Here is a 26,972-nt window from a genome sequence, read left to right as displayed (position 1 = left end):
CACCCCATCTGACCCGTAAAGTTTCATTTGGTTTCCTTCTACGCTTCTCGGTGCTTTACTTCTTTTGTCAGGCAGTGTATTTTCAGATTCTTATGTAACTCACTGTTCTGCGTAACAATATAACAGATGGGAAGGTAACGTACTGCTAGTAATATTAATAATAATCGAAAAATTCATGAACTGTATCCAAGCAAATAACATTTGACACTCGTGAAGGTTGGACGAGGCTGAGTGTTCGTCAGCTATACTAATGTGTCTTCAAAATTGGATACTTGGATGATTTCATCAATAAGGTTGTGATAAAGTTACTTCTCCATTCTTCTCCAATTGAGCTAATATCCAACCTCTTACATCCTGCAGCTAATATAATGTAAATCCGCACAGTCTTCCTTCTCTCTGTCTATTTTTAAAGCTCCTCTTGTAGTTTTCGTCACTCTAACGTGTCTTCCAAGACAGGCTAGCTGTAGAAAACTAAACAAGAGTACAGGAAAGAGATTGGCCTGTCTCTAGCAACCCGCCCGGTTGGCAGTGCAGTCTAAAGCACGGCTTTCCGGGCGGGAAGGAGCGCCGGTCCCCGGCACGAATCCGCCCGGCAGATTTGTGTCGAGGTCTGGTGAGCCGGCCAGTCTGTGGAGGGTTTTTAGGCGGTTTTCCATCTGCCTCGAAAAATGCGGTCTGGCTCCCCTTATTCCGCCTCAGCTACACTACGTCGTCGATTGCTGCGCGTCGAACGCGGAGAACTTATTTAGTGAGACGTTCCCTGAGGGATCCACCGGGGGCCGAACCGCACAATAACCCTGGGTTCCGTGTGGGGTGAAGTGGACTGCGGTAGTCGTCATGGGGTTGCGGACCACTGCGACTGCGGCGGGGACGGAGCCTCTCAGTCGTTTCTAGGTCCCCGGTTAACATAAAATAACATCTCTAGCAAAATCTAAGAACGGAATCTTAGCATCCAACCGCTCTTGGAACCGAACCTTGCATTGTGATACACAGAGGCGATGATCTGCGAGTGCATACCTGGCAAAGGATGGCGTGCGGCTGAGGGCGACGCTGAGCGCGTGCAGGTCCCCCGTGCAGTGGCGGCCGCTCTCCCTGCAACATCACACTTCCAACAGCCTACCACACAACCAGAAATAGATAATGAAATATACATAATACTACGCTTATCTGAATAACTGTTACTTTCATACAGTGAATAGGGTTGTATGAGACTGTTTCTCTGGAACTATTCATATTTGGGTGGTTGGCTGCAAGGACAATTTCTACAAAATGTTCATATGAATATGAGTCTAATTTTCATTAAATATTGGCTTAGTGATGATTGCTTGTCTTCGATTAATTATTAATCCATTAATTGGACATGTCGGGTATAGCCGCCGATGGGTTGCTACTTCTCATTGGGTTCGACAAATGCACTCATTCATAGCATACCTCTAGCCTCTCATCATTCAAGATAATGTTTTTTCAAACGATTATTGCGGATTTCATTGTTTATGCTGTTGAGGACAGAAACTGTGGGAGTCATTATTCTGAAGAGAAATTAACTTCTGGAACTGTTTTGAAGCTGGCTCGTGATTTGCTCGAAAACGGTCATTGTATTCACCTCGACAAGTTGTGCACTAGTCCATATCTGATTGACAAACTAAGAAGTAAGAATACCGACGTTGTCGGTACAATGCTGCGAAACGGGTAGTAGATCCGTGAATTTATTTACGAAAGCAAATTTTTTAAGGTCCGATCGGCTTCGAAATTGAAAAAAGAGTGAAAATCGTATGAAGCTGTGCGCAGATGTATTGCGCAGTGTCTCTAGTATGCTTGTCGACCGCGTCGCGCCGTGCTTTACAGTCCAGAGCACAATGAGTAAGTAAATAAATCTAAAACAACAGAGCCTCCCGCCAAGTGTGAATTCCATGCTGTAATTTCTGAGGTGTTCCGGCAGATTTAATACAGCCCGCAAAAAGTAAATGTCATGCTTGACAGCAACGAGCGGCAATGGTACAGGATCTTTGAAACAGGACGTACATAAATTCATGACGCAGGCGTTCAGGAAAAGAAGTGACTGTAACCGATGATCTGGTTCAGTGAGTAGATTAGGCGATTCGAGTAACTCGTTGGCAGGCAATTTTTGTGTTGAGTGATTCGTTTCCAGAGTATTTTGGCACAGACAATAGGCTGCCGATCAGCGTAGACATTTGGCTGGAAGTACAGGAATCGGCGTCCAGTGATGAGAGTATAGGAAATTTGGCACCATGCTACGACAAATGTTCAAATCCGAGCGGTGGCTATGCGATCAAGAAGCTGGAAGGTATCGTTAAACGTTGCTACGTGTCTATCATTCCTCAGGTAACGTTATTTTAGCAAATATAAGGCGTTTCGTTGTCACCTGGATACAATGTACTTGCAGCTCATAGCAGAAATACAGTTTAAAGAGCCAGCACATAGATTTAATCCGCAGGGATATTTTATAGCTATGTACATTCAATTGTGAGTTTATTATGGTACTCCTGACTGCGAATGTTCTTCAGATATTACGTGTCTAACCAGAACTACTACTACTAGGTTATTACTGGACCGCATTCAGAAACCATTCACGTGACTGTGGGTGATGCCTAGAACGGTTAAAGGTACCAAGACATCGTAAATAATTTAGAGCGATGAATTTATATAATTTATAATGTATGTATATAATTGCTCACCACACGTTTTGAATCACACAATCTGCGTTCAGTGTTCACCATACATGTATTCGTAGAACTTTGAGATACGCGTAAATTCGTCACGTCCCGGTTGATGGTACGACTACGCAGAATGAGACTAATAACGTCTTTGCGGCCCTACACATTTTATTTAACTTTTTGTTAAAATGAAACATTTTCAAAATAACACTCCGTTTGCACTGATAAGCGATATATCACTTTCTCTGTAGCTTTCATTAGTGCATTAATCATGAAAAATACAGGAACAGCTTACCATATGGCTCTCTTTTGTGAATTGAGCACAAATGATCCTGAATATGTAAGGGTTGAGAATCAGGTACATGTACCAGTGTAACCGTTTAAAAATCGCCAATCAGACTGCTCTAACATTATCCATGTTAACGGCTTCTCTGATGGCAAGCATCCTATAACTGTTAAGTTTACTATCGTCATATTACCTACATGCAGCGAGAAGTGTAGAGGAGTAAATGGGAAGTGGGCTGTAGATAGTATGTGACGTCACAAGGACGGTCTATGCTGTGAATGTATGCTTAGGTAGCAAGATCTCTTACATGACAAGACCTGTTGACGCTGGGCCGGGGCAAGGTACGTGCGAAACGTGCGGATGCACGGGGCGTCACTTTCCGAGGGGCGGCAAATCTGCCACTTTCAACATTCATGCCCCCTGAACTGTGGCAAGGCGCCTCGACTACAAGCCGGCCGCCCCTGTTGAACAAGGGGAGGCAGGAGGAGTGCCGGCCGTGGTGGCCGAGCGGTTCTAGGCGCTACAGTCTGGCACCGCGCGGCCGCTACAGTCGCAGGTTCGAATCCTGCCTCGGGCATGGATGTGTGTGATGTCCTTAGGTTAGTTAGGTTTAAGTAGTTCTAAGTTCTAGGGGACTGATGACTTCAGAAGTTGAGTCGCATAGTGCTCAGAGCCATTTGAACCATTTTTTGAGGAGGACTAATTTCTTCCTCGCCACTGTGGCAGCACCGTCGTGTTTACGCCGGAGGAACAGAGAGGGGGAAGCAGTCTGGCGTACACGCTAGTATTCTTATGAGTGGAGCGCTGACAGCCTGTTACGTTAAGTAGTGTGTAAGCTTAGGGACTGATGACCTTAGCAGTTAAGTCCCATAAGATTTATTAAAATTAACTAGATTTCTTCAATCAGGTTTGTCTCCATTTTTGAGCTGGTGCCCGGCGACTGTTTTGTACAAATCTGCAGAGAATGTCACCAGTCAGTCGCAATTTTTATTTTTATTTTCCAGATGTACATAGATTTAGGGCACAGTGTGGCTATTCTCAATGCTTTGAGTTATGTTTACATCCATACCGTCATGCTGAACGTAACTGTCAACATGATGGTTTACATATTAAAAGCTTTGAGACTGGCCACTTAGTGGCCGAAACCTGGGTAGATCTGAAAAGTAAAAAAAAAAAATTGCGATTGATTGCTGACACTTCCTACAGATTTGTTTAAATAAAATTCCACAAACGTTTTGTAAAAAAAAAAAAAAGGGGGGGCGGAAATTTAGCAGCTCGCACGGGGCAGCACTTGGGCTTGCGCCGGCCCTGTGTTGACATGTTCATATTTGAACATATCTTATACCTCTATTGCAGAGATGCAGGCTGCACGTTGCTGTCAGTCGGGAGCAGCTGTCTGCTAATCGACTGCCAACAGTAATTAGGGAAGAGACTGCTTCTAATGGTTAAGAACGAAATCAGTAGGGTGGTTCACGTTTATCTACTTGGTAAGGTATCCAAACTCATATCCGTGAGATACAGTGTTGAGGTGAAATTACCCCTCCTCCTACGTAAGAATGTCATTGTGATAGTAAGAGGATTAATGGAAAAATCAGAAAGGAACCTCTGGAAGCCGTTTCGAGGAAACATGACAACTGTTCAAAAAGTATCCGACCTTATTTTACATTGTTGAAGCCAACAATGATATTGGGGCGAGTGCTCTCTCTATGTTTGTAGGCATACGTAGTGCGCATGCCTGATTTTTTTCACGACTGCGGAGACAACTGATCTCAGGCTAGCTGCAAACACGTAAATAAGTGTAAGTGGTAGTGGTCGGATTTTGTGTTGTGAACTAAATGGCAGAAAAACAGGAAAAATGTTATTGCATCAAATTTTGCTTTAAGCTTGGCGAATCTCAAGTGGAGATAATCTTTAAGATTCGAGAAGTGTTTTGGGACGAAGTAATGGGTACACACAGATAAAAAACTGGTACAACCGCTTCAAAGATGGCCACATATCAGTGAAGAATGAAGTACGTGTTGGTAGGCCTTTAATATCCGCGATAGAGCTTGTTATTGATCACATAAGCGCCCTAGCGATGCAGGATAGACGAATCACGATCAGAGAACTTGCTTATTAGGTTAAAATAGTGTTGGATCCATTCATTCCATTTTAACGGAACAGCTGGACATCAGGAGGAACTCAGCAAAATTTGTGCAAAAGTTACTAGTAAGTGAGCACAAGCAACTTGTTTGGAGATCGCAAAGGACATGATGGATATTGTGAACATTATTCCAAACGTTCTTAACACAGTGATCACTGGTGATGACTTCTGGGTTTACGGGTACGTCCAAGAATAGAAATTCCATTCGTCGCAATACAAACATTCGTCATGCCCGAGACTCAAAAAAGCAAGGCAGGTCCGTAACAATGTGGGAGTCTCGCTAACCGTCTTTTTTCACTGTAATGACTTGATCTATCATGAGTATACCATATAACGTACTAATGTCAGTAAGGAGTACTACCAAGACTTTCTGCGTTGCCTTCGTGAAGCAGCAGACGCCAACGAACGGACTTGTGAGCAGCGGGCAGTTGGCATCTTCACAATAAAGTACCCAGTCATTGTTCCCAATTAATTCAGAGTTTTTTGGCCATACACAACATGGCTGTTGTTTGTCAGCTTCGTTATTCCCTACACCTAGCACCGAGTGACTTGTGGTTCTTCCCTCAACAGAAAAAGGCTCTGATACGGACCATATTTCCTGAATGGGAAGACATTATGCAGAATTCAACGTAGCAGCTGCGTACCATATCGAAAGAGGCTTTCTCGTAATGCTTCCAGCAGTGGCAGCACTGATGGGACAGGTGTGTAGAAGGTGAAGGGGACTACTTTAAAGGTGACTAGTGTTAAATACCAGGTGTAGAAATATGAAACCGGAATTTCCCTGTAGATGGTGCTAGCCGTCTGTGTAGGGCCCTTGAGAACGCGTCTGCGGTGCCATTTGCTCCCTGTAGCGGCTGACGAAGACACATCGGTATCTGTTTCAAACACGTAGGGATGCCGAGTTTTGTGCCTACGAACTACGATTTGCAGACAGTATTGGTTTTCTGTTATCATTTGTAGAAAACTTCTCCTGAATCACATCGAATGCTTCTCGAAACTTTGGGCAAACATGCTGTTGGGAAAACACAGTGTTTCGAGTGGCTCAAAAAACTCAAAAGCGGTGATTTTCACGTGAGAAACGACGAGCGTGGGAAACCACCTAAAAAGTTCGAAGACAACGAATGGCAGTCTTTATTGAATGATGATGATACTCAAACTCAACAGGAACTCGCAGAACAGTTGAATGTGACGCAGAAAGCCCTTTCTCTTGGGTTTAAAGCTGTAGGGAAGGTGCAGAAAGTGGGAAAATGGGTTCCGCATGAACTGAGTGGAAGACATCTAGCAAATAGAAAGATCACGTGTGAAATTCTGCTCGCCGGATAGAAGAGAAAGTCGTTTCTCTATCGAACAGTGAGAGGTGACGAAAAATGGATATATATTGAGAATTCTAAGGGTCGTAAATCATGGGTGAATCGAGACAAACCATCGATATCCACTACAAGACCAAGTCGCTTTGGAAAGAATACAATGCTCTGTGGGATCAGAGGTGCTAACACCCAGTGAAACCATTATCACTGATCGCTACGAACAGCAAATGATCGTTTTAAATCGAGCATTACGTGAAAAACGACCGGAATTTGTAAGAAGCCAACACAAAGCCATATTGCTTCATGATAACGCCCCATAACACGCAGCAGAACGGGTCAGGGAAACGATTAAGGCGTTCAGTTGGGAAGTAGTATGGCATGCGGCGTATTCTCCAGACTTGGCTCTGTCCGATTACCATCTATTTGCAACACTGGGACACGCTATCGCTGAACAACACTTCAGTTCGTATGAAAATGTACAAAAATGGCTCGCTGGCTGGTTCGCTTCAAAAGAAGAACTGTTTTTGGGGGTCAGACGATTGCAGAGATAAACTTCCATCCCCTAATGCTATTTTGATTAGTTTAGTATTGGGATTGTATGTTGCATTAGGTTGGTAAATTAGTATAGTCTTGGCGAGCTTCCAGAGTGTCGGGTGGGCCGTTGCCTGGAAAGTGCAGCCCTCCAGCCGACCAACTTTCTTGTGTTGTAAAAGCTTCTCACAGTAGAATGCAGCTCCCCCACCCATAGTGGTCAGTGACAGCGGTCCGTTACCGGCTCAGGGCGCCATTTTGGCGAGAAATGGAATGTTCTTCGCAGAAACTAGGCAGCCATCTGGTAGGCTGTCTGCACAAAATTAGCTGCAGCATTATGGAATAAAGGACTAGCTGGAACTGCAGCGAACTTGTGCGCTTTTTTTACGCTCTGCCATATTCGCATATTCGACCATTTGTCTTCTGTAGCGCTTGTTGGCCAAAGGCCAGACGCTAGTCATAAGATAACAGACTATGGGCGGATGACCCAGTAGGTAGCATCGCATTGTCCATGGGACTATGAGACTGTGGAGCGTTCGGCCTGTTTTGAAAGATTCCCGTCTTACCTCATTGCCTAGGAACGCCAGATGAAAGTTGATATCAAGCCCTGAATGAAAACTGCGCGCCGGCCGGAGTGGCCGAGCGGCTAAAGGCGCTACAGTCTGGAACCGCAAGACCGCTACGGTCGCAGGTTCGAATCCTGCCTCGGGCATGGATGTGTGTGATGTCCTTAGGTTAGTTAGGTTTAAGTAGTTCTAAGTTCTAGGGGACTTATGACCATAGCAGTTGAGTCCCATAGTGCTCAGAGCCATTTCAACCATTTGAAAACTGCGCAACGGATAACTGGGTAGGTGAGCTTGAGAGCGCTACCTAGAGAGCGTGCCCTTTCTAAATGATACTAGGCAAGGGGCTGGAGGGCTCACATGAAGATGTGTGGTTCCCTGCATTCTATATCTTTTATTTTAAATGAATTCCTATAATTTGATTTCATTGTGAATTTTTAAGGTATGTTAAAATTGATGACAACTGATTACCTATTTATTTTAAACATTATCACTCGACTTTACAGTGATTGCAGCAATTGTTCCAGTTTACAGATATTACAATTTTACAACTTATAGCTCGGGTATAATATATAATAATCTGCACGCACATTTCTACGGGCAAGACGGAATTGCGTTGGCCAAGTGTCTACCACCAAAGTCTGGCAATATATTACATAGGACATCCACTACGTGAGGAGGATAACGGGCAAACTGGGGACCAGATACATTAACACAGGGGTCAAATTTCCGAAATTAAACGAGACCATTCATTTCCTTCCACAATCCGAAGCTGGAAATAAAAGAATTAGTACAAATATTCAAATAACTCTCTTCCATGCGTGAACATTGAGACAGACGCACTGAGGACACGTCTGCTCACTTACCTGTCTTCTGTAACCCTCCACGAATATGGCAGGCACCCGGTGGACTTCCAGGGCCCCGGTGGAGGGGATGATCGAACCACTTGGCCGTGACCAACCTCTCCACCCCAAATCTTGTGACACTGGAACGTCTTTGACTTTTACCTGCCTGTGATGTCTCTCTGACCCCTATCCACGAGTGAGGTTGGCACTACTATCCTACAGAACTACTTCCCAACTAAGATTTGGCCACGCTTTACGGAAAGGTGTGAGGAGGATTAGGAAAGTTCATTTTCAGATTCACATTCACGTACAAGAAATGCATAATACACGCCACATATAAATACGTATTATGAAGCCTGGCACATTTCTTTCCACCCGTCCACATGGGTTCTGTTGCACCCGCAGCCGGTGCGAGCGGGCAGCGAAACCTGCTGCTTATAGAGCGGAAACTACTGTGCCGTTTCAATATATATATCTATATATATATATATATATATATATATATATATATATATATATATATTTGCACTCCGTCTTCAGACCACAAATGGCCCATCAGGACCATCCGACCGCCATGTCATCCTTAGTAGAGGATGCGGATAAGAAGGGCGTGTGGTCAGCACACCGCTCTCCCGGTCGTTATGGTGGTTTTCTTTGACCGGAGCCGCTTCTATTCGGTCAAGCAGCTCCTCAATTGACATCACGAGGCTGAGTGCACCCCGAAAAATGGCAACAGCGCATGGCGGCTGGATGGTTACCCATCCAAGTGCCGGCCACGCCCGACAGCGCTTAATTTCGGTGATCTCACATATATATATATATATATATATGTGTGTGTGTGCCGATGCGTCTTTATGATGCCATGGGATAGAGGTTGTGAAACTATCTCCTGCCATACAGAGTGAGAGACACTGTTCTTCATCGGTGCCTAAAAAATTTGACATAGTGCGAGTTACGGTGCCTTCTTCCAAGAAAACGAAGTAGGCACCTGCTCACGTTGGTCTGAGCTGAAAACTTTGTCGAGAGTGGGAGTCTGGTACCAAACTGTCAACATTAATTTACGAAATTTAAAGATTGGCTACCAAACAAATAAACTTTTCGGAGAAGTCAGGGCAAGGTTTGTCTCACAGCATACAATTCTAAGCTCGTCTTAACAGCTTGCAGATTGGGAGATAGACAGTAGACTTCTCCACATAGAGCTCCGAGGAGCGTCATTCTTGGTGGATTTCTTTTGTACACTCTTCGACGAACTCGGGCTCGCTGTTCTGCTACCTTGTGTTCTGGGAACTCTAGAGACTCTCACTAGAGAGTTGCGCATTCTTTCTCGTCTACACCCGCTGTTTCGACGGCAGCTATGATTACAGCTTCAGTCGCTGCATCTCTTTGTGCAGTCCACCTGCTTCTAACACAGCACCATGGAATGTACAGTCAGCAAGAGTGATGGTTGGCTGAAAGTGTCGAGTAAGTGTTAGTCGCATTTGTTCTAAAGTTGAGGGGATCTTGTTCCAAATTACATCGCAGTCTATGACTTGCCCATGATTCAGGTACAAGGATTTTCCATCGCCTCACAATGATCGTTGCAGCCATCACATCCGATTCAAATCTACGTGTTTAAATTATTCTGAGGTAGTGCGAGCTTAGTACCAGAAGCTTTCTCATTCCCTTTCCCCTTGGACTTTGCCCTTCGGTGCTTTTTCTACGTTAATTGAGTGCGTTGTACGGATATTGGTCTCTGATTTGCTCTTATATCTGCTATGTGTAATATTTACTATTTCGTTTATAAAGAACGTTTTGGCCTTTATTTTAAATTGTGTGACAATACATCTTCATCAAAGTGAATCTATCTTTGACTTCATTAGTCAAATGAACCCTCTAGCTCTATTTATTACAACTGAGTTGGCAAGGACCACTATTACGATTCATCACTCAGGGCCATTAAACTCACAGTTGTTTGCACTGTGCACCAGTTTTTACATCACACCTGAACTAGAAAAAAAGCTTTTTGTGCATCGAACAGATCGTAGACACAATTTCAACTTAGCCATAGCCCAGTGGCGGCCGGAAATCCCGCGTTTGGCTCCGACAGCAGTCATGCACTTTTTACAGAAATTACTCCAAGTGCAGATAATGCGTTATTCGTATGAAAAAGGAAACTTGAGGTCGAAGTCAAAAATCCTAACTGGAGCATTTACGCGAAAACAACTACCATGAAGGAAGATTATAATCTGCTATTGGAAGAGAAACAAGCCACTGTAGATGTTCCAGCAACGCTTGAAATAACTTTAAACACAATATGTGAAAAAATCTGGATGTGATCGGGGAATACAAGAGATCTTAATTTACTGTAATCAGCTATGATAAGTGGCTGTCGATTAGAATACTCGCACAAAACAATGGATCCAACGACGTTTATTACATAAAAGGATATTAAAAGAAATCTGTTTATAGACCTCCTTTACAGTTTGAAACGGCTTAGAAAGGTTGGTTACTTGTACGTCAGTGTTATGGTCTCAATGTTGTCCATCTAACAACAGAAACGCTATCTGAAGAGTGTAAAACTCATGTAATAACTACATTTAACAACTATTTGATTGCTGAAGTGGTAAACTTATAGTTGTAAACGCTTATTCCACTAGAAAATGGGGATCAGTTGCCAACGTACATCTAAGATGAAGCCGAATGTGTGAAAAAATTACTATACAGAAAATGAAAGGTAAAATTAAAATTTCCTAATTCTCTCACCTAGAAGAATTGCAAGACTTGATGGAGATAACTATTCAGGCCATCTGTGAGGTAATTTAAAGGAAAAGTTAGAAATGTACTATAACTACAGAACATGTCTTTCTTCTTTTTATAAAATTTATGGTTGAAGAAAGAATTAGAAAACTCTAATGTAGATTTCAAGTATGTAATCTAATGTAGATGTATGTAATCTAATGTAGATTTCAATTATAAGTTAAATGTTAAGCTGGATTTTACTCTATTTACACTAAGTAGACATAAAGCAAGAGTTGCTTTCCGTGTGTAAATTTGTATGCGTAAATCAGTAAGCCATATTTACTTCGAAAGTTCTGTATTTGCTATCCAGTTGGAAAAAAAAGAACTTACCCCGCAAATTACTTTAAATAAAGTATAAGAAAACAGCTGGGTATGACTGACGAATACGAGATATCGGCATTTACAGCAAATAACAATAGAAAGTGGCCATACGTAGCAGCATTAGCAGAAAATGATGGATTTGCGGACCTTTATTATATTAGAGGATAAATGAAAAATCTGCTTGTAAATCTCTGTCCCAGTCTGGATGTGCTTAAAAATTTCGCTAAATGTGGTGGGCTCAACATCTTGCACATAGCAACGCAAAAGCTATTAGCAGAGCTTATAACTAACGGAATAATTACATTTAACAAATATTCGTTCGCTACAATGGTAAACTTAAGGTTTAGAGATCGAACTTCCGCGTGTGGCACAGATCTTGAACTCTGTGTAGAAACTTGTCATAGGTAGTACTACTCCTCAAACTTGTAGCAGTGCAGCAAGCCTTTCAACTGCTGACTGAAATTGCTTCTATGTAATCGGTCTTGAAGATTACACTGAGATGTCAAGAGTCATGAGAAAGCGAAATGCACATATACAGTTGGCGGTAGTATCACGTACACAAAATATAAAAGGGCAGTGCATTGGCGGAATTGCCATTTGTGCTCAAGTGATTCATATGGAAAGGTTTCCGCCGTTATTATAGCCGCACGATGGAAATTAACCGACTTTGAACACAGAATGGTAGTTGGTGTTAGACGCATGGGACATTCGATTTCGGAAATCGTTAGGGAATTCAATATTACGATAGCTACAGTGTCAAGAATATATGGACAGTAACAAATTTTAGACATTACGTCTCACCACAGACAACGCAGTGGCCGACGGGCCTTCACTTAACGACCGACATCAGCGGCGTTTGTGTAGGGTTGTCATTGTTAGCAGACAAGCAACACTGCGTGAAATAACCTAAGCAGTCAATGTGGGTCGTACGTCGAACGTATCCGTTAGGACAGTGTGGTGAAATGCGGCGTTAATAGGCTATGGCAGCAGACGACCGACGCGAGTGCTTCCGCTAACAACACGAGATCGCCTGCAGCGCCTCTCCTGGGCTCGTGCCCATATTGTTTGGACGATAGAAAACGGGAAAACCGTGGCGTAGTCAGATGAGTCCCAATTTCTGTTAGTAAGAGCTAATGACAGGGCTCGAATATGGTGCAGATGAATCCATAGAGCCAAGTCGTTAACAAGGCACTGTGCAAGCTGCTGGTGGCTCCATAATGGCTGTGATTAAATGGATTGGACAGCGTCCTCTCTGGTCCAGCTCAATCGATAATTGATTGGAAATTGTTTTGTTCGGCTACTGGAGACCATTTGCATTTGCAGTCATTCATGAATTTGATGTTGTGAAACACCGATGAAATTCTTATGGATGATAATGGGCCACGTCACCGGTGCACAGTTCTTCACGTTTGGTTTGAAGAACTTTCTGGTCACTTCGAGCGAACGATTTGGCCCCGCAGATCACCCGATATGAATCCCATCGAACAGTCATGGGAAATAGTAGAGAGGTAAGTTTGTACACAAAATCCTGCACCGGCAACACTTTCGTAATTATGAACGGCTATAGAGTCATCACGGCTCAATATGTCTGCAAGGGACTTCCAACCACTTATTGTGTCCATGTGTGTCCATGCTATGTCGAGTTGCTGCACTACACCGGGAAAAAGGAGGTCCGACACGATATTAGTAGGTATCCCATGACTTTTGTCACCTCAGTTTATGAGTAACGATGTGTTTGTGTGTGTGTGAGACGTGTAAATAACATCGTGGTACTTCATTTGAGGGTCCATTATGCTATGCAGCAAGTGGGTACAAAGATCGAGGCACAGTTATGTTTTGGCGTCAAGTACACCTTAACTTATACCAGTAGCGCCAATAAGTGAGCCACCTGTGTTTCGTACTACTATAGAACAAATTTTTGCGTGTTTTAGAACACAGACAATTTTTGGTTTATTTAAAGTGCAGTTTTACTTTTGGCGCAAAGATCGAGAATTCATCCACCGGTCAGGGATCGAACTTTTGTACACATTACAGAGAACGCATTTCGAGATCAAGGTGGCGGTTGTGAGGTACATACTCATTGGCTGTTTCATCTTTTATGGTGGTAAAATACCATGCTTTGATTGGGAGAATAAGTGTGTGTGTTGTATGTGTGTGTGTGTGTGTGTGTGTGTGTGTGTGTGTGTGTGTATGAGCGTGCGCTGACGAAACTGTGTTGCTTTTGTGAAATCTGACGAAGCTGTGTTGGATCTGTGAATGCTAATGAAGCTGTTTGGATTCTTCTGATGTTGATGAAGCATCCAACCACTTCTCTTGTCGCCGCATCCTTGTCTTGGTCTCTATTTATCACAGTCTAAGTAATGGCCTGTGTGCAGATTTGACCGAAAGTCGCTACTGCATTCCTACTACTATGCATAAGTGACAGTTCACCTGAAGTTTCTATCTTCACTCACGTAGAAGCTATAGTTTCATGTAACGGTTTGAATGTCTTTGAAACAGTGTTTATAACATACGAGTGTCGTTCAATACGTAATGCCCTACATTTTTTTCTGAGAACGTATTTACTGTCAAGTGTCAGAATTTGGTGACAATATACATCAACATGTCTTGTCGACTTCCTACTTTTCTACGTAGTTTCCATCACGTTCAATGGCCGTACGCCAACGTTGTGGAAGAGCATGTATTCCCTGCTGGTAAAAGCTCTTGTCCTATAGGCGTAGCCATGCTTTCACTGCATGGCTGACACTCTCATCTTAAAAATGTTTCCCCGTAGAGAATCTTTAAGCAGCCCAAAGAGATGGAAGTCCCAGGGTGCCAGGTCTGGACTGTAGGGTGTATGAGGCAATGATGTCCAACCCAATTTGGCGATGTGTTCCCGGGTTCTCAGAAGTGTGTGGGCTTGCATTATCGTGTTGGAGCAAGATTTCTGCTAGATTCTTGTCGGAAACGGTTCTCGAGTTTATTCAGTCTTCACGTATGCCTCTGAATTGACGGTTGACCCTCTTGGCATCACATCCATAAGAATGGCGCCATCACAATCCCAGAAGACTGTCACCATGATTTCTCCGGCAGAGGGGTTTGTCTTGAATTTCTTCTTTAGTGGCAAATGAGGAGGGTGACACTCTATGGAGTGCCTTTTTGTTTTCCGGCGCAAAGTGGTCCAACCAACTTTCTTTCCCCGTAACGATCCTTGACAGAAAGGGCTCTCAATCGGTCTCAAAACGATCCTACAATTCAGATGAAATGGGTTTCCTTCGAACCTTGTGGTGCGCTTTGAGCATTCGTGGAACCCATCCTGAGTACCTCTTTGAATATCGGAGAGTCTCGATCATTGCAGACGCACTTACAATGCTGACCCACAACTGTAGACCCAATTGTCGAGTTGTTATGCGCCGGTCGGTACGAATAATGACATTCGCACGATTCAGCGTGTCTGGAGCAGTGGCTGTGATAGGCCGTTCCGAGCGTGGCTGGCCATGGAGCTCTGTTTCTGCATTTCCTGAGGGTGCAACTTTCTTTATCCATCGCCAAACTGTACTCCTATCAACTACAGCATCGCCATACACTACACACAAAGGTTTATGGATTTTCACCACGGTTTCTTTTTCAGCACGCAAGAATTCAATAACAGCACGCTGCTTGTAAGTGAGTTGTATGTTGACGCCATTTTGACGCTGTACTATGGCTCTGCGATCTGCCAGAACGGTTCGAGACTTCGCCGGCGTACAGAACAAACATCAAACCTGAAGCACCAACAAGGACATTTGTGTATGTATATTTATGGCTTAAAAAAGTGTGGCATTACTTATTGAACGACCCTCGTGTATAATAACGATCGATGGTCGCAAGATACCAGGTACTCGGAGGAATTAGGATTCCTCACCTGAATGCAACGTAAACCACTCTAGTAACTACAGTATTACAATAAGCTGTGACGCTGTGGCTATGCAATGTATATCTGCAGAAGCACACACTTAGCAAAGTTGAATACGTGAGCTAGTGTACTAGGTGAAAGTCTGCTGGTCACGCTACCATATTGAAGGGATCATAACCCCTAACAGTTCACAATCTGTTAAAAACCGTAATCAACAGTTGTCGCAACACGTTGCGAGTGTCGAGATTCAGTTCGGCAATAAAAGAAGAAATATTGTTTTATTAAGGTTCAATATCTTCACGATATTAAGGCTTATTCAGGGATGATCAGTGGCATGACAGTTTAATCTCAGTGGATGAACTTTGTAATAATAATGTACAATAATCTGCATGAAGAGTCTCAAGAATAAAAGCTGAACATCAGACGAGCGTACTGGGACAGTTGGCAAGAAAATGTATGTACTTTTGCACTCTAACGAATGGAGGATAATATAGGCTAGTGACACATGAATTCACTGAAGCACCACATAGGGCACAACTGGAAGTTGTCTTTACTACATGTTCCAATCACACACATACGCCATGGAAAGGTAAATTACCGAAATGGAGGAGATAAAACAGAACACTAATATGCTGTTATCAGAATTAAGTGTCTGTCCAGGAAAATTGCAATATTTACAGTAATTCCATCATCAGAAACCTATATTCAATAACCATCTGCTCACAATACAGGAGGAAGATATGGCGTGTGCTTAGTGTGGGGGGCAAGCCATAACCGTAGAAGCATTAAAATACCAGAGGTTCTTTGGGTACTGATGCTCATCTCCGGTTTTCTAATTGCCATCGGTGAACTACCGCATCGCAAACCATGAAATATTCTGTAATACTCTTATACAGCACCCGCAAGCATGTCCCAGTTAACACAACTGATTATCTCAGAAGTAGTGGAAAAACTAAGACGTTCATAGAACGCCACAAATTTAAATCATGCGAATACTGTATCTATGCAGGTCTGGTTCACTTCGCACTTAAAAGCGGTGCTGAACTTTGCAACACCACTGACGTAAAGTGAAAGTATTCGTGCGAGTTATCAACATGACTGAGGCAAACACATGACGTCACAAGCAGTGTTCCTCGTATCTATGATATCATCATCATCACCATCATTATGTAACACGCTATGCCGTCTTCAATGACATCATCATGGCCATCCCTTTCCTGCTTTTCCTCCCTCCACACACCTCTCCAAGCAATCACAACTGAGTATTATAGAGGCCAATAAAATGAGACCGCCAATCACAACGTCTGTATCGAGTTCCGTTAGATTCTCTCGAACTGCTTAAAAATGGCGATATGTTCGAAAAAATATTTCTCATACTGCAGTATTTAAACTGCGTAAAATGCTGTCAGAATAAACAGGATGCGTGGTCAACAAATTCAGACTTGTCGATACTTGCCCAAAGGTATTAACATAAGTGTCATGTTACACCAAGCTAATTCAAAGGCATTCAGAAGAATTTTGAGCTACCTATGGTCATTTTCTATACCTTTCAAAGTGGCTTTTAGAAACATCAAGCATTATTTCACCCGTTGTATCGTTAACCGACATCCGTAACATAAGCAGTATGATTTCTGATTATGATAAATATTGTACTGTTATTAAAATATCCATCATATTATTTGGATACTTTGAAACATGACAAAAATTTATTGAAAATTCAGATTGTTTAGCTACCACTGAACATGAGACCAATTTACACAAACTCTGATCATTTGGATAATTTAGAACATGACGCTAGTATACGCCAAATTCAGGTCGTTTGAATACCTTTGAACATGAGCTGAAATTCAGATCGTTTGGCTACTTTTGTACAAGATGCTGAAAACACAGATCAGTCGGATATTTTTGAACATGATGCATAATTCAATTCGGAAATTTAGATCCATTCTGTTTAAATTTTTTTCTGTTCCATTTCATTCCGACTCCGTTCCATTCCATTCCAATCCATTCCATTCTATTCCATTCCATTCCATTCCACTCCAATCAATTCCATTCCACTCCATTTCAATCCATTCCATTCCGATTTGTTCCCTTCCATTTTTGAGTGAAATTCGGATCTGTTCAGCTCTGATCCATCCCAGTCTCATTCCGTTCAGTTCTGTTCTGCTCTGTTCTGTTACATTCAGATTCACTCTGTTCTGCTCAGATCCGTTCCTCTGCCATCGGTTTTTTACTGCTGTATGTGAAGAAAACCGAATTTGGAGGCTTACAGCTCCTGGGGAGTCACTTACTGGTGGTGTCAGCTACTGTGGGTCTCAGCAACGGGGGGAGGGGGTCATCTTCTGGTTTCTGAAACTGTATTTTAGCACCATTAGCTGATAGCGTGTATGTGCAGTGAATGAGTGCAGTTGCCCCGAACGCATGTTTGATAGTATTTTGGGGCGATGGGGAGGGGGGGGGGGGAGGTCAATGAGTATCAGTTTACAGGTTGAGGGCACTTTTGAACATGACTGTAATTTACACAAAATTCAGATCGTTTTACTACTTTTGACGAAATAAGTAATGAAATCACATAAATATAACATATGTAGTGGTGCTGCTGTGATCATGCACTAAGGAACATTTCTCGCAGAAACTTGTCTACTGTGAATGCCGCCAACATCGAACGACAATTGTTACATGACTTTTTACAATGCTGTTTGTTCACATTTTTATGCTAATGTCTAAGCTTTAAAATTACGTGTATTTATTTTTACACATTTATTTATTGTTGAATGCAGTGATGAAAATATATCAAAGGAATAAATTTACCTTTCACACATACGAGTACCACACAGATCTAATTGTTGATGACAAACTAATAAGAGGAGCTTTGCACGTAGACAAATATCGAGACGAGTTGTTACAAAGCGTTAATACTGGAAGGCTAACATAGGTGATGCATGCCCATATATCTGCAATAAAAGCGCTGATTGGATAAATTTGGGAGTGTGTTGCCAGTCAATCCATTGAATGTATACACATTTCGAGCCATTTTAAATAACAGATACGATTTATATATGACAATGAGAGTAATATCCTCCGGATTAGACAGATCTCCAAGCCGTAGTACATATTTAAAACTAGATACGAAAGAAAACTGTAATGCTACTACCTATGATGTTGAGAATGAGTATTTGTTGTGCCTGTGAACGAAGATTAAAAAAGAATTTAAAAAATGGGTAGTACGATTTTGTCCCTGACAAACGTAACGAAGTGTGATAAATCGTAAATCTGCTTCACGTCACGGCTCCAAATTCATGTTCGGGGTGCATTCACTTTGACATACCAGAAATCCAATTCACAATATTGCCGCAGCAAAATTTATTGACAATGCAGTTCAGCACCGAAAACTAGATGTGACGCTTTTGTCTTATCCTATAACATTTCAACATCTCAGCTTGTGTAAAGACAAGCGAAATTCTCTTGAGTGTACTCTTCAAACTTTTAGGCCATGTTCATTTCATATATCGAACGCAAATTGTTAGGTCGCCTGTGAAACACTGGCTAATAACTTTTCTGATAACATTTTTACTTCGGTGGGAGTACAACAGTTGTGTATATTCAGTAATGTTGTTGACACATTCACTGATTTATATGTATTAAGTAACGTTTATTTAGATTCAAACACTAATCGTCGATTCTATGCCGGTGTTTCTGTATTTTCTACAGTCTTCTGGCGTTTGCTACCTTCGAACAGATATCTTCATCCCCAAAAAACCTCATGGCGCTTCCGACGTTACGGATTAGGTAACTGTTGCAAGCACAATCACAAGATATTCTTCATAAGAAAGCTGTCACAGCTTCGATGACTACGTTTTGTAAAGACAGATTACATCTTACATATGGTCTCTGTAGTAGCTTATGAAACATGACATCTCACGAAATTTCAATATAGTAAGGTACTCACGTGATATCTACATTTCTTTTCTTCTTTTAGTATTGGCAATACTTTTCTTAACTATGGCTTCAGTGTATCCAGAGAGAGAGAGAGAGAGAGAGAGAGAGAGATGAATGGACCTAGTTTACGCACTTGAGGTGAATCTTAATCATTTTTTTAAACACTGTAGTGTTGTGAGTACTTTTTTAACATAGCGACAATTAAGGCAAGGCTTATGTAAGTTTTATTGCAGAAATACTGTATTCGATATATTTTACTTTTTAACATGGCGCCTAAGTAAAGTGAAGATTATTTAATTATTTTGGAATTACTATAGTATTGGCACTATTATTTGAACATGGCGCCATTTTTACACAATTCAAGTGAAGATTAAGTAATTTGACAAATGCATTGTGATCAGAGTTGTAAGACTACCGTATGATACCATAGACCATCACAAGTAAACGAATATAAGGGCAGTTTTCCTAGTTGTACTGGTCAGTTAAGGTCGTACCCGCATTACTTAACATAACTTCAACGCTTCATCGAGCTTATATAAAACATATTTCTGTTAGTTTGAAACAACGTTCGCACTTATCAATAATAACAGGAAACTCTTGACTTTGATCATAATGAAGAACGTTCTGTTGAATACATTATAACAGCAATAATTATACAGGCATTTTTATGTTTGTGCATATAAACTGTACTTACATCAAAAGTAATTGCTTTGCGCAGAAATTACTCGAGCAGCTCATTTTATTACTCGTAAAATGCAATTTATTCTTTGTGAGTACATAAAGTACACAATGGACTAACAATGAACGGTGTAAAGCCCCTAATTGTATGTGAAAGATACGAAAAAACAAACAAAAAACGGGGTGAAGTTGTCGGCTTACAGTTCCTCTCTTACACATCCTTTTATGTTTCTTTCCCGACCAGTGCTACCAATACTAGCGGTAATCCTACCATTTACTACGTCATTTATGTACTGTACCAAAACTAGCTAACTGTAGTTTTGGTAGAGTGCATTTATAATTGTGATTGGGTGCCTCATTTTAATGGCCGCTGGTTGTGATTGGCTATTTCATTTTTATGGCCACAAAAATACTACACTGGGATTGGTTGGAGAGGTGAGGGGTATGACGACATCGTTGAAAGATAGCGTTACTTGTCACTTGATGATTACAACAAAAATGGATGGGTGGCTTGTGACTTAATGTATTTTCCCGTGGCATTCTGGCAACCCGCACTAGCACTTGCACTTGACGTGTTACCTCACGCTTCAATACAGCATATAAGGGCAAAGTTTGCGAAGATCGGGACAGACAACTCTCATCTGCACATGCAATCTGGCAACCCGCACTAGGCACTTGCACTTGACGTGTTACCTCACGCTTCAGTACAGCATATAAGCGCAAAGTGTGCGAAGATCGGGATATACATCTCTCATCTGCACCCTGACGGTTTGATCTAGTAATACTGCAAATGAAACCTGTATTTAAAACGTCATTCACTGGCTGTAAGACTGAGAGGTATATCCCATTATTGAAAAAAATTCAAGGGTAGAGTACCCGGTTGTTAAGATCTCTGCGAACCAAAAATGTTATGGATCTTTTTGCCACAGAGACACTTGTATCATACATATTACTGCTAGATAGAATGTAGAGAACTTTAGGGCTTAACCACCAGTTTCGTTTGATAACACTTGGTATTAGGTGTCCCACACAGTAATTTACTCCGCAAAAAGGCAGCTGCAGTAATCATCGACATGGGAGCGATTTAGGAAACTTGTGATGGCTTGCACTCCATCAACCAGAATGGTGATAATATGCAACTTCCTTTTATCGTCAATATACACTGGGATACATAGCACCTCTGCTGTTGAACGTGTTGGCAAATTTTTTGGGAAGACTATCCAGCTTGCAACAGGTCCAAAATACGTCACTCTGAAATTCAATTACTTGCAGGATTGCGTAGATCAACACCGTCCTGGGATGTATTCGAATCTCCGAAACAGTGCGACACCATACTTTTCAAAACTAATAACAGTTCTGGGATTCAGATGGCATGTTACTTGGTAGAGGGCAACGTTGGTCCTCCTGGAACAAAACCCAAAGAACGCAAGAAATGAGAATCGCCGAATATCCGGCGAAATATCTCTGAAAATTTGCCATAGAAACAGCTTCGGAATCGTCGCTACCGAATCATAAGTAGTTGCTGCTCGCCATCTGGTGTAATTTTTTTGTTCTACACCGGCGCTGTATACCATAGATTTCCGTAAACCTGTCGCGCGGGGTAGCCGCGTGGACGAGGGCGAACTGCCACAGTTCGCGCTGCTCCCCCCGTCAGAGGTTCGAATCCTCCCTCGGGCATGGGTGTGTGTGTTGTTCTTAGTGTATGTTAGTTTAAGTTAGATTAAGTAGTGTGTAAGCCTAGGAAGTGCTGATCTCAGCAGTTTGGTTCTATAGGAACTTACCAAAAATTTTTTCCGTAACCACTTCAACTGGCCACCACCACGTCATCACAAGGTCACTTTCCCAGGTGTATACCACTGCGCATCGACACTTCGTAAACTGCCAAATAGTCAATAAGAAATTCTGCACATTTTTAAATATATTTTCGTGGGTAGTGATTATGTATGTTACTGTACTTACATTTTCCGTCCTGTTGTGTATCTCTGGTGGATATATGTTTCTATTCCTGTCGGCTACACTGTCCTCCCACGGTTTTTTTCTATAATTTCACTCTAACCTTACTTAATGCATATTTTCCATAAACTATGATTAAAGCAGGCGCTTACGTCTCCATGTTCTTTGAGAGATGTTATTATCGACGCTCACTTGTTCATTGTTTGGCGTGTGTTTACTGAGGCGCTGACTTTCAGTGTTTCGCAAGAACTATCGTGGTATGTCTGCTTACTTAATTTTCTGTGTGTGTGTGTGTGTGTGTGTGTGAGAGAGAGAGAGAGAGAGAGAGAGAGAGAGAGAGAGAGAGAGAGAGAGTGAGTGAGTGAGTGAGTCAAACAATTTTTTGTCGCACAGTGCTTCATTTCCATTGAAGACTTTCTTACCTTGTGTCATTCGTTTTTTGTGTGTGGTAGTTCTCATCTATTATGAATTTTGGATGGAGACTGTTACTATCTCTGAGGATGTTAAGATCAGTCTCAATGTTATTTCGGTGATGGTTATCTTGTGTGAGATGAACTGCAAAATTGGAATGTGTGCTGAGGTGATCGGAACACCTCGTTTTAAAATATCAGCGTATTGTAAACAGATTTGCGTGAACTATAGGTTAACTGATTCATTCCTGCTTTGGAGTTTTTGTGGAGGGGTTCTTGGTATTTAAATATTCTCTTTACTGTGCTGCTTGTGCAGAATGATATTTGTAGTTCTTATTTCTTCAAAACGTTCCTCGCCCTATGGACGCTTTTGTTGCAGTATGTTGGTATGTATCATGTCGTGTTCTTTGTATTCCTAGTTCTCTGTGGTTGGTAATGAGTCTCCAAAAGCTCCTTCAACACCTGAACTGCATATATGAAAAAATAAAGTTTGGTATGGAGGTGTAGAAAGATGGTTTCTTACCGTTTTTAGACGTCTTGGTATGACACAAAAGCGACAGCACAATTGGGCATTCAGTATTTTTAAAGGCCACGCATACTGACCTTTGTTTACAATCTACTAGCCACCGCCAATATGTTCAAACGATGGGCATTCCAAAGACCATGATACACCGAGCGTATACCATCTCAGGTGCCTAGATTTGGTGGTGGTAAGTTTAGACCGCGCGGCTGCCCCGCGCGGCTCAGATGCCTATACTGCAAATGGAACTGAAACACCTGCAAACTGTGTTTCTGAACAACGAATATGCCTCTCAACAAGTACAGAGAGCGCTGCAGACGTAAAAACGACAGAAAAAGGAAGAGGATAAGGCCTTCAAATTGACTGCTCGTCTACCATATATTGCAAACGTTTCAACTAAAATAGGCAGACTATTAAGAAGACATAAGTAATCTTTTGACTCCTTCCAAAATATCAGTGCTTTAGGGATCTATTAAAGACGACTTAGAGATGCGCAAAGCAGGTGTTTACAGGATTCCCTGTGAATGCGGTGAACCTTACATGGGGCAAACGACGCCACTTTGCAGGATCGCATAACAGAACATCAGCGGCATACTCGCCTTCTCCCAGGAAATACGTCTGCTATCGTTGAACACTGTACTTCCACTGGTCATGAAATGCAATGAAACAAAAATTGTGGCCCATACGTCAAGCTTCTGGAGCTTAATCAGCAATGAATCAACGGGAATTCGACTGTCTGAATCCCTTATAAATCAATACAGCCGTTTTCAGTTAAATCCTGCAATGGACCCGAATGTAGAAGAACTTCGTGCTCTGCGTAATCGGCGTCGTCCTGCGATCTTACCGTGAGAAGCCAATCGTTTTGATATCGAAGAGACGAACTCTCGCCGCGGAGGGCGCGCAGAGTAGCGCACAGAATTACTCCACTCAAGCAGTGCATGTGCAGTGCCAACTAGGACACCACGCACGTGCCGGTGGGCCCTTAAGTAGGGAGCTTGGTGTATTGCTCGTCAGTATTCACCTGGAGATGGCCAAGAGAAACTGCGCTGAAATATCGTACCAGAAAGTTACAGATATCCGACAGTTCTCCCGAAATTTTATAGAATAACTTTAAGACTGGTCTTCAGATCCTCAGTAAAAACAATAGTTTTTATTGAAAAATTGCAATAGAGGAGAACGACTGCCAACGAGAAGAAATGATATAGCGACAGAAAGCCCTGAATGAAAATACAGCATAGTGGAACACTCATTGAACTAGACAAAGACACTTCCCCACATGAAACATAGTAACCAAACACCACCAAATATCCACAAACATCAATCCCTTCCACCCTGGCCCCCTCTATCCAGCTCCCGGTCTCTCCCTCTCTCATTTTACACACACACACACACACACACACACACACACACACACACAAGCAGACACACGACAATAGTTCGCACGAAACATACAGAATTAGAGCCACACTAAACATGTGCCAAACGATGGACAAGCGACAGTGACAGTAATACAGACCTCTCAATGAGTTTGGGGACATAAGTGCCTGCTCGCATTACGTTTTGTGGAAAATACGTGTGAACTAAACGTGAGAGTTAAATGATATCAAAAAACGGTGACAAAACAGTGTATACAATAGCAACAGAAAAACATATCCACCAGACATTCACTACAGGGCGGAATATGCAAGTAGAATAGCATACATAACCACTACACTTAAAAAAGTATTTCACAAATGCACACAGTTTCTTCATCACTACTTTGGTGATGACATGGTGTCAAAACGAGAAAAGTCGATCTGTCAAAATTCATTTTCACAAACTATGTAATTTTCAGGTGAGTAGTCGCAACATACCAAAAAATGCACATGTTACAAATTTTAGATCTAAAATATGTAGGTAAGGATCATGAACTTCGTGTTATATTTTACAGAAATATATTTGATCCAAAGAAGGTAGCGCACAGGTGTGAAAATATGTCTGGGTGGATAAAAAGAAATAAATTGTGTTTTGCGTAAGGCGGAACTTAAAAAACAATTAACAAACCAAACTCTGTAAAGGATTTATCAGATAATTGCGAAGAAGTGGACCTTAAGTTAAATCTGTCCAAGACAAATATTATATACAGGTGTGTAATTGCAAGACGAACAATACTTAACAACAAATTTCTAAAAAAAATTAAATAATATGTTTATTTGAGACAGTTAATTGATATCCAAGAAGACTTAAGAAGTGATATTTTCCACCCCAAGCTAGAATGGAAGGGTTGTGGTAGAAACGCAACCGTCTTAATCTCATATACCAGCAATATTAAAAAAGCTTGTATTCGAACAGCGTCTTCTTACCGTACGAACATATGGATGTGAAGGCTGGATTTTAAACGAGGTTTTTTTTCCACTAGAAAACTTCGATCCCCTCAGGAACTCTGGAAAGGTAGCTGTTAACTCTTGCTGAAAAAGATCGTGATAGAAGTGAAGACGTAAGAGCTATAATAGGACTTTTGGATGCTGTGGTTAAGTTAAAGGCTCTAGAAAGAAAATGACCAGGAATTATCGCACAAAGAAATAGCGGGATTCCCAGAGAAAGACGAAGACCACAAGGAAGGTCGTCCGACTGAAGAATTTCGCAGGCTTCATCAGGTAGAGGACAGTGGGAGACAGAGGGGCGAGGAAACAGCAATTAAAATTGCTTTTCTTAGCTTAAGATTATAATGGCTATACCTTGTAAAGTCTGAATTCGCTGAACAATAAATAAATATGATTACAGGCCCAGTACGAGGCTCGTAATGTCGGACCACATTCCAGCAAGTTAGGCATATTTCTTGTGGATTTCGTATTTTCATGCCCTGTACATGGTTTAATTGCGTCCAAAGCCTGGCTCTATTAAGTACTATTTTCATTGTCCTGTATAAGTGCCCTGTGCAACTACAGAGTTTCTGTATCACGTTTCATTCACTTACAGCCATCTTCCAATGTGATACCATAATTTCTGAAACATATTTGCATAAAAATACTTTTATAAGGAAATTGAATTTCGATTATTGTTTCTGTCTTATGATATACCTGTTTAAAAAAATTTTCAAATGTGTGTGAATTCCTAAAATGTTCAAATGTATGTGAAATCTTATAGGACTTGATTGCTAAGGTCATCAGTCCCTAAGCTTACACACTACTTAACCTAAATTATCCTAAGGACAACACACATATCCATGCCCGAGTGAGGACTCGAACCTCCGCCGGGACCAGCCGCACAGTCTATGACTGCAGCGCCTGAGACCGCTCGGCTAATCCCGCGCGGCCTGTGAATTCCTAAGGGACAAAACTGCTGACGTCATCGGTCCCTACACACTGCTTAAACTAACTTAAACTAACGCATGCTAAGAACAACACACATACGCCCGAGGGAGGACTCGAATCTCAGGTGGGAGCGGCCGCGCAATCCGTGATATGGCGCCTCAAACCGTACGGCCACTCCACGCGGCCCTATCTAAGATAATGTCACTATAAACAAAATTACCTAACAAAAGAGTAGCGTCATGCTGCTTGTCGGGTATTAGTGAAATTAACACAAGCGAACAGCCCTGGCGGCGATGCTTTCAGAGACCGTACGCTACATTACCTGAGCTGCTGATTGGCGACTCGGAAGTGGTTGTCCGGGTCCCGCAGCATGTGGGTGTGGACGGCGTGCACGAGGCTGTGGAGCGAGGGCGACGCGTCGGGCCTGGGGAAGACAGGCCGAAAGGCTGCGCCGGCGGCAGAGGCCACGAGGCGGCGCCAGCGCAGCAGCGCGCCCACGTCCTGCGGCGTCAGGCACAGCTCGTGCGAGATGGCGCACTCCACGCCCGACACTCCTGCCACACACAACTGACGCTGACCACACTTCGATCTTTTCTTGCAGTTGGCTAGCAGCCAATTTACTCCCATCACTGTACCCCAATGTAGTCCTGGAATGTTTAAGTCTATAATTTCATTCATTTTTTTAGTTCAATGAGAGAGAAGAGCCAGAATAAATTCTATATACAGGGTAATTTTGCTAAATGGGGGTAAACTGCAGGAAACAATACCCGAGAGAATAAGGAGAGCAAGAATTCTACAAGCGACGTACGGCCGGAAATGCCTACCAAGGGAGATACACCCACATGAAGGTGGAGAT

At 42.2% G+C, this 26,972-nt stretch overlaps 1 protein-coding gene across 1 annotated transcript in view; it reads right to left on the bottom strand.

Moving 5' to 3' along the window:
* Positions 1-26,743, bottom strand: part of LOC126470810 (uncharacterized) — a 202,590-nt gene extending 175,847 nt beyond the window's left edge. Inside the window, exons 1-2 of the mRNA XM_050098821.1 lie at positions 26,439-26,743; positions 1,018-1,092 (exon numbers count right to left, since the gene is read on the bottom strand). Of these exons, the coding sequence (XP_049954778.1) occupies positions 1,018-1,092; positions 26,439-26,743 (380 nt within the window). The remainder of the gene's footprint in view (positions 1-1,017; positions 1,093-26,438) is intronic.
* Positions 26,744-26,972: the final 229 nt, after the last annotated feature.

Source organism: Schistocerca serialis, chromosome 3 (assembly GCF_023864345.2).
Source record: "Schistocerca serialis cubense isolate TAMUIC-IGC-003099 chromosome 3, iqSchSeri2.2, whole genome shotgun sequence".
NCBI classification, from domain to species: domain Eukaryota; kingdom Metazoa; phylum Arthropoda; class Insecta; order Orthoptera; family Acrididae; genus Schistocerca; species Schistocerca serialis.
The sequence above is the reverse complement of the archived record's forward strand: the minus strand, read 5'-3'. Positions and strand labels throughout refer to the sequence as shown.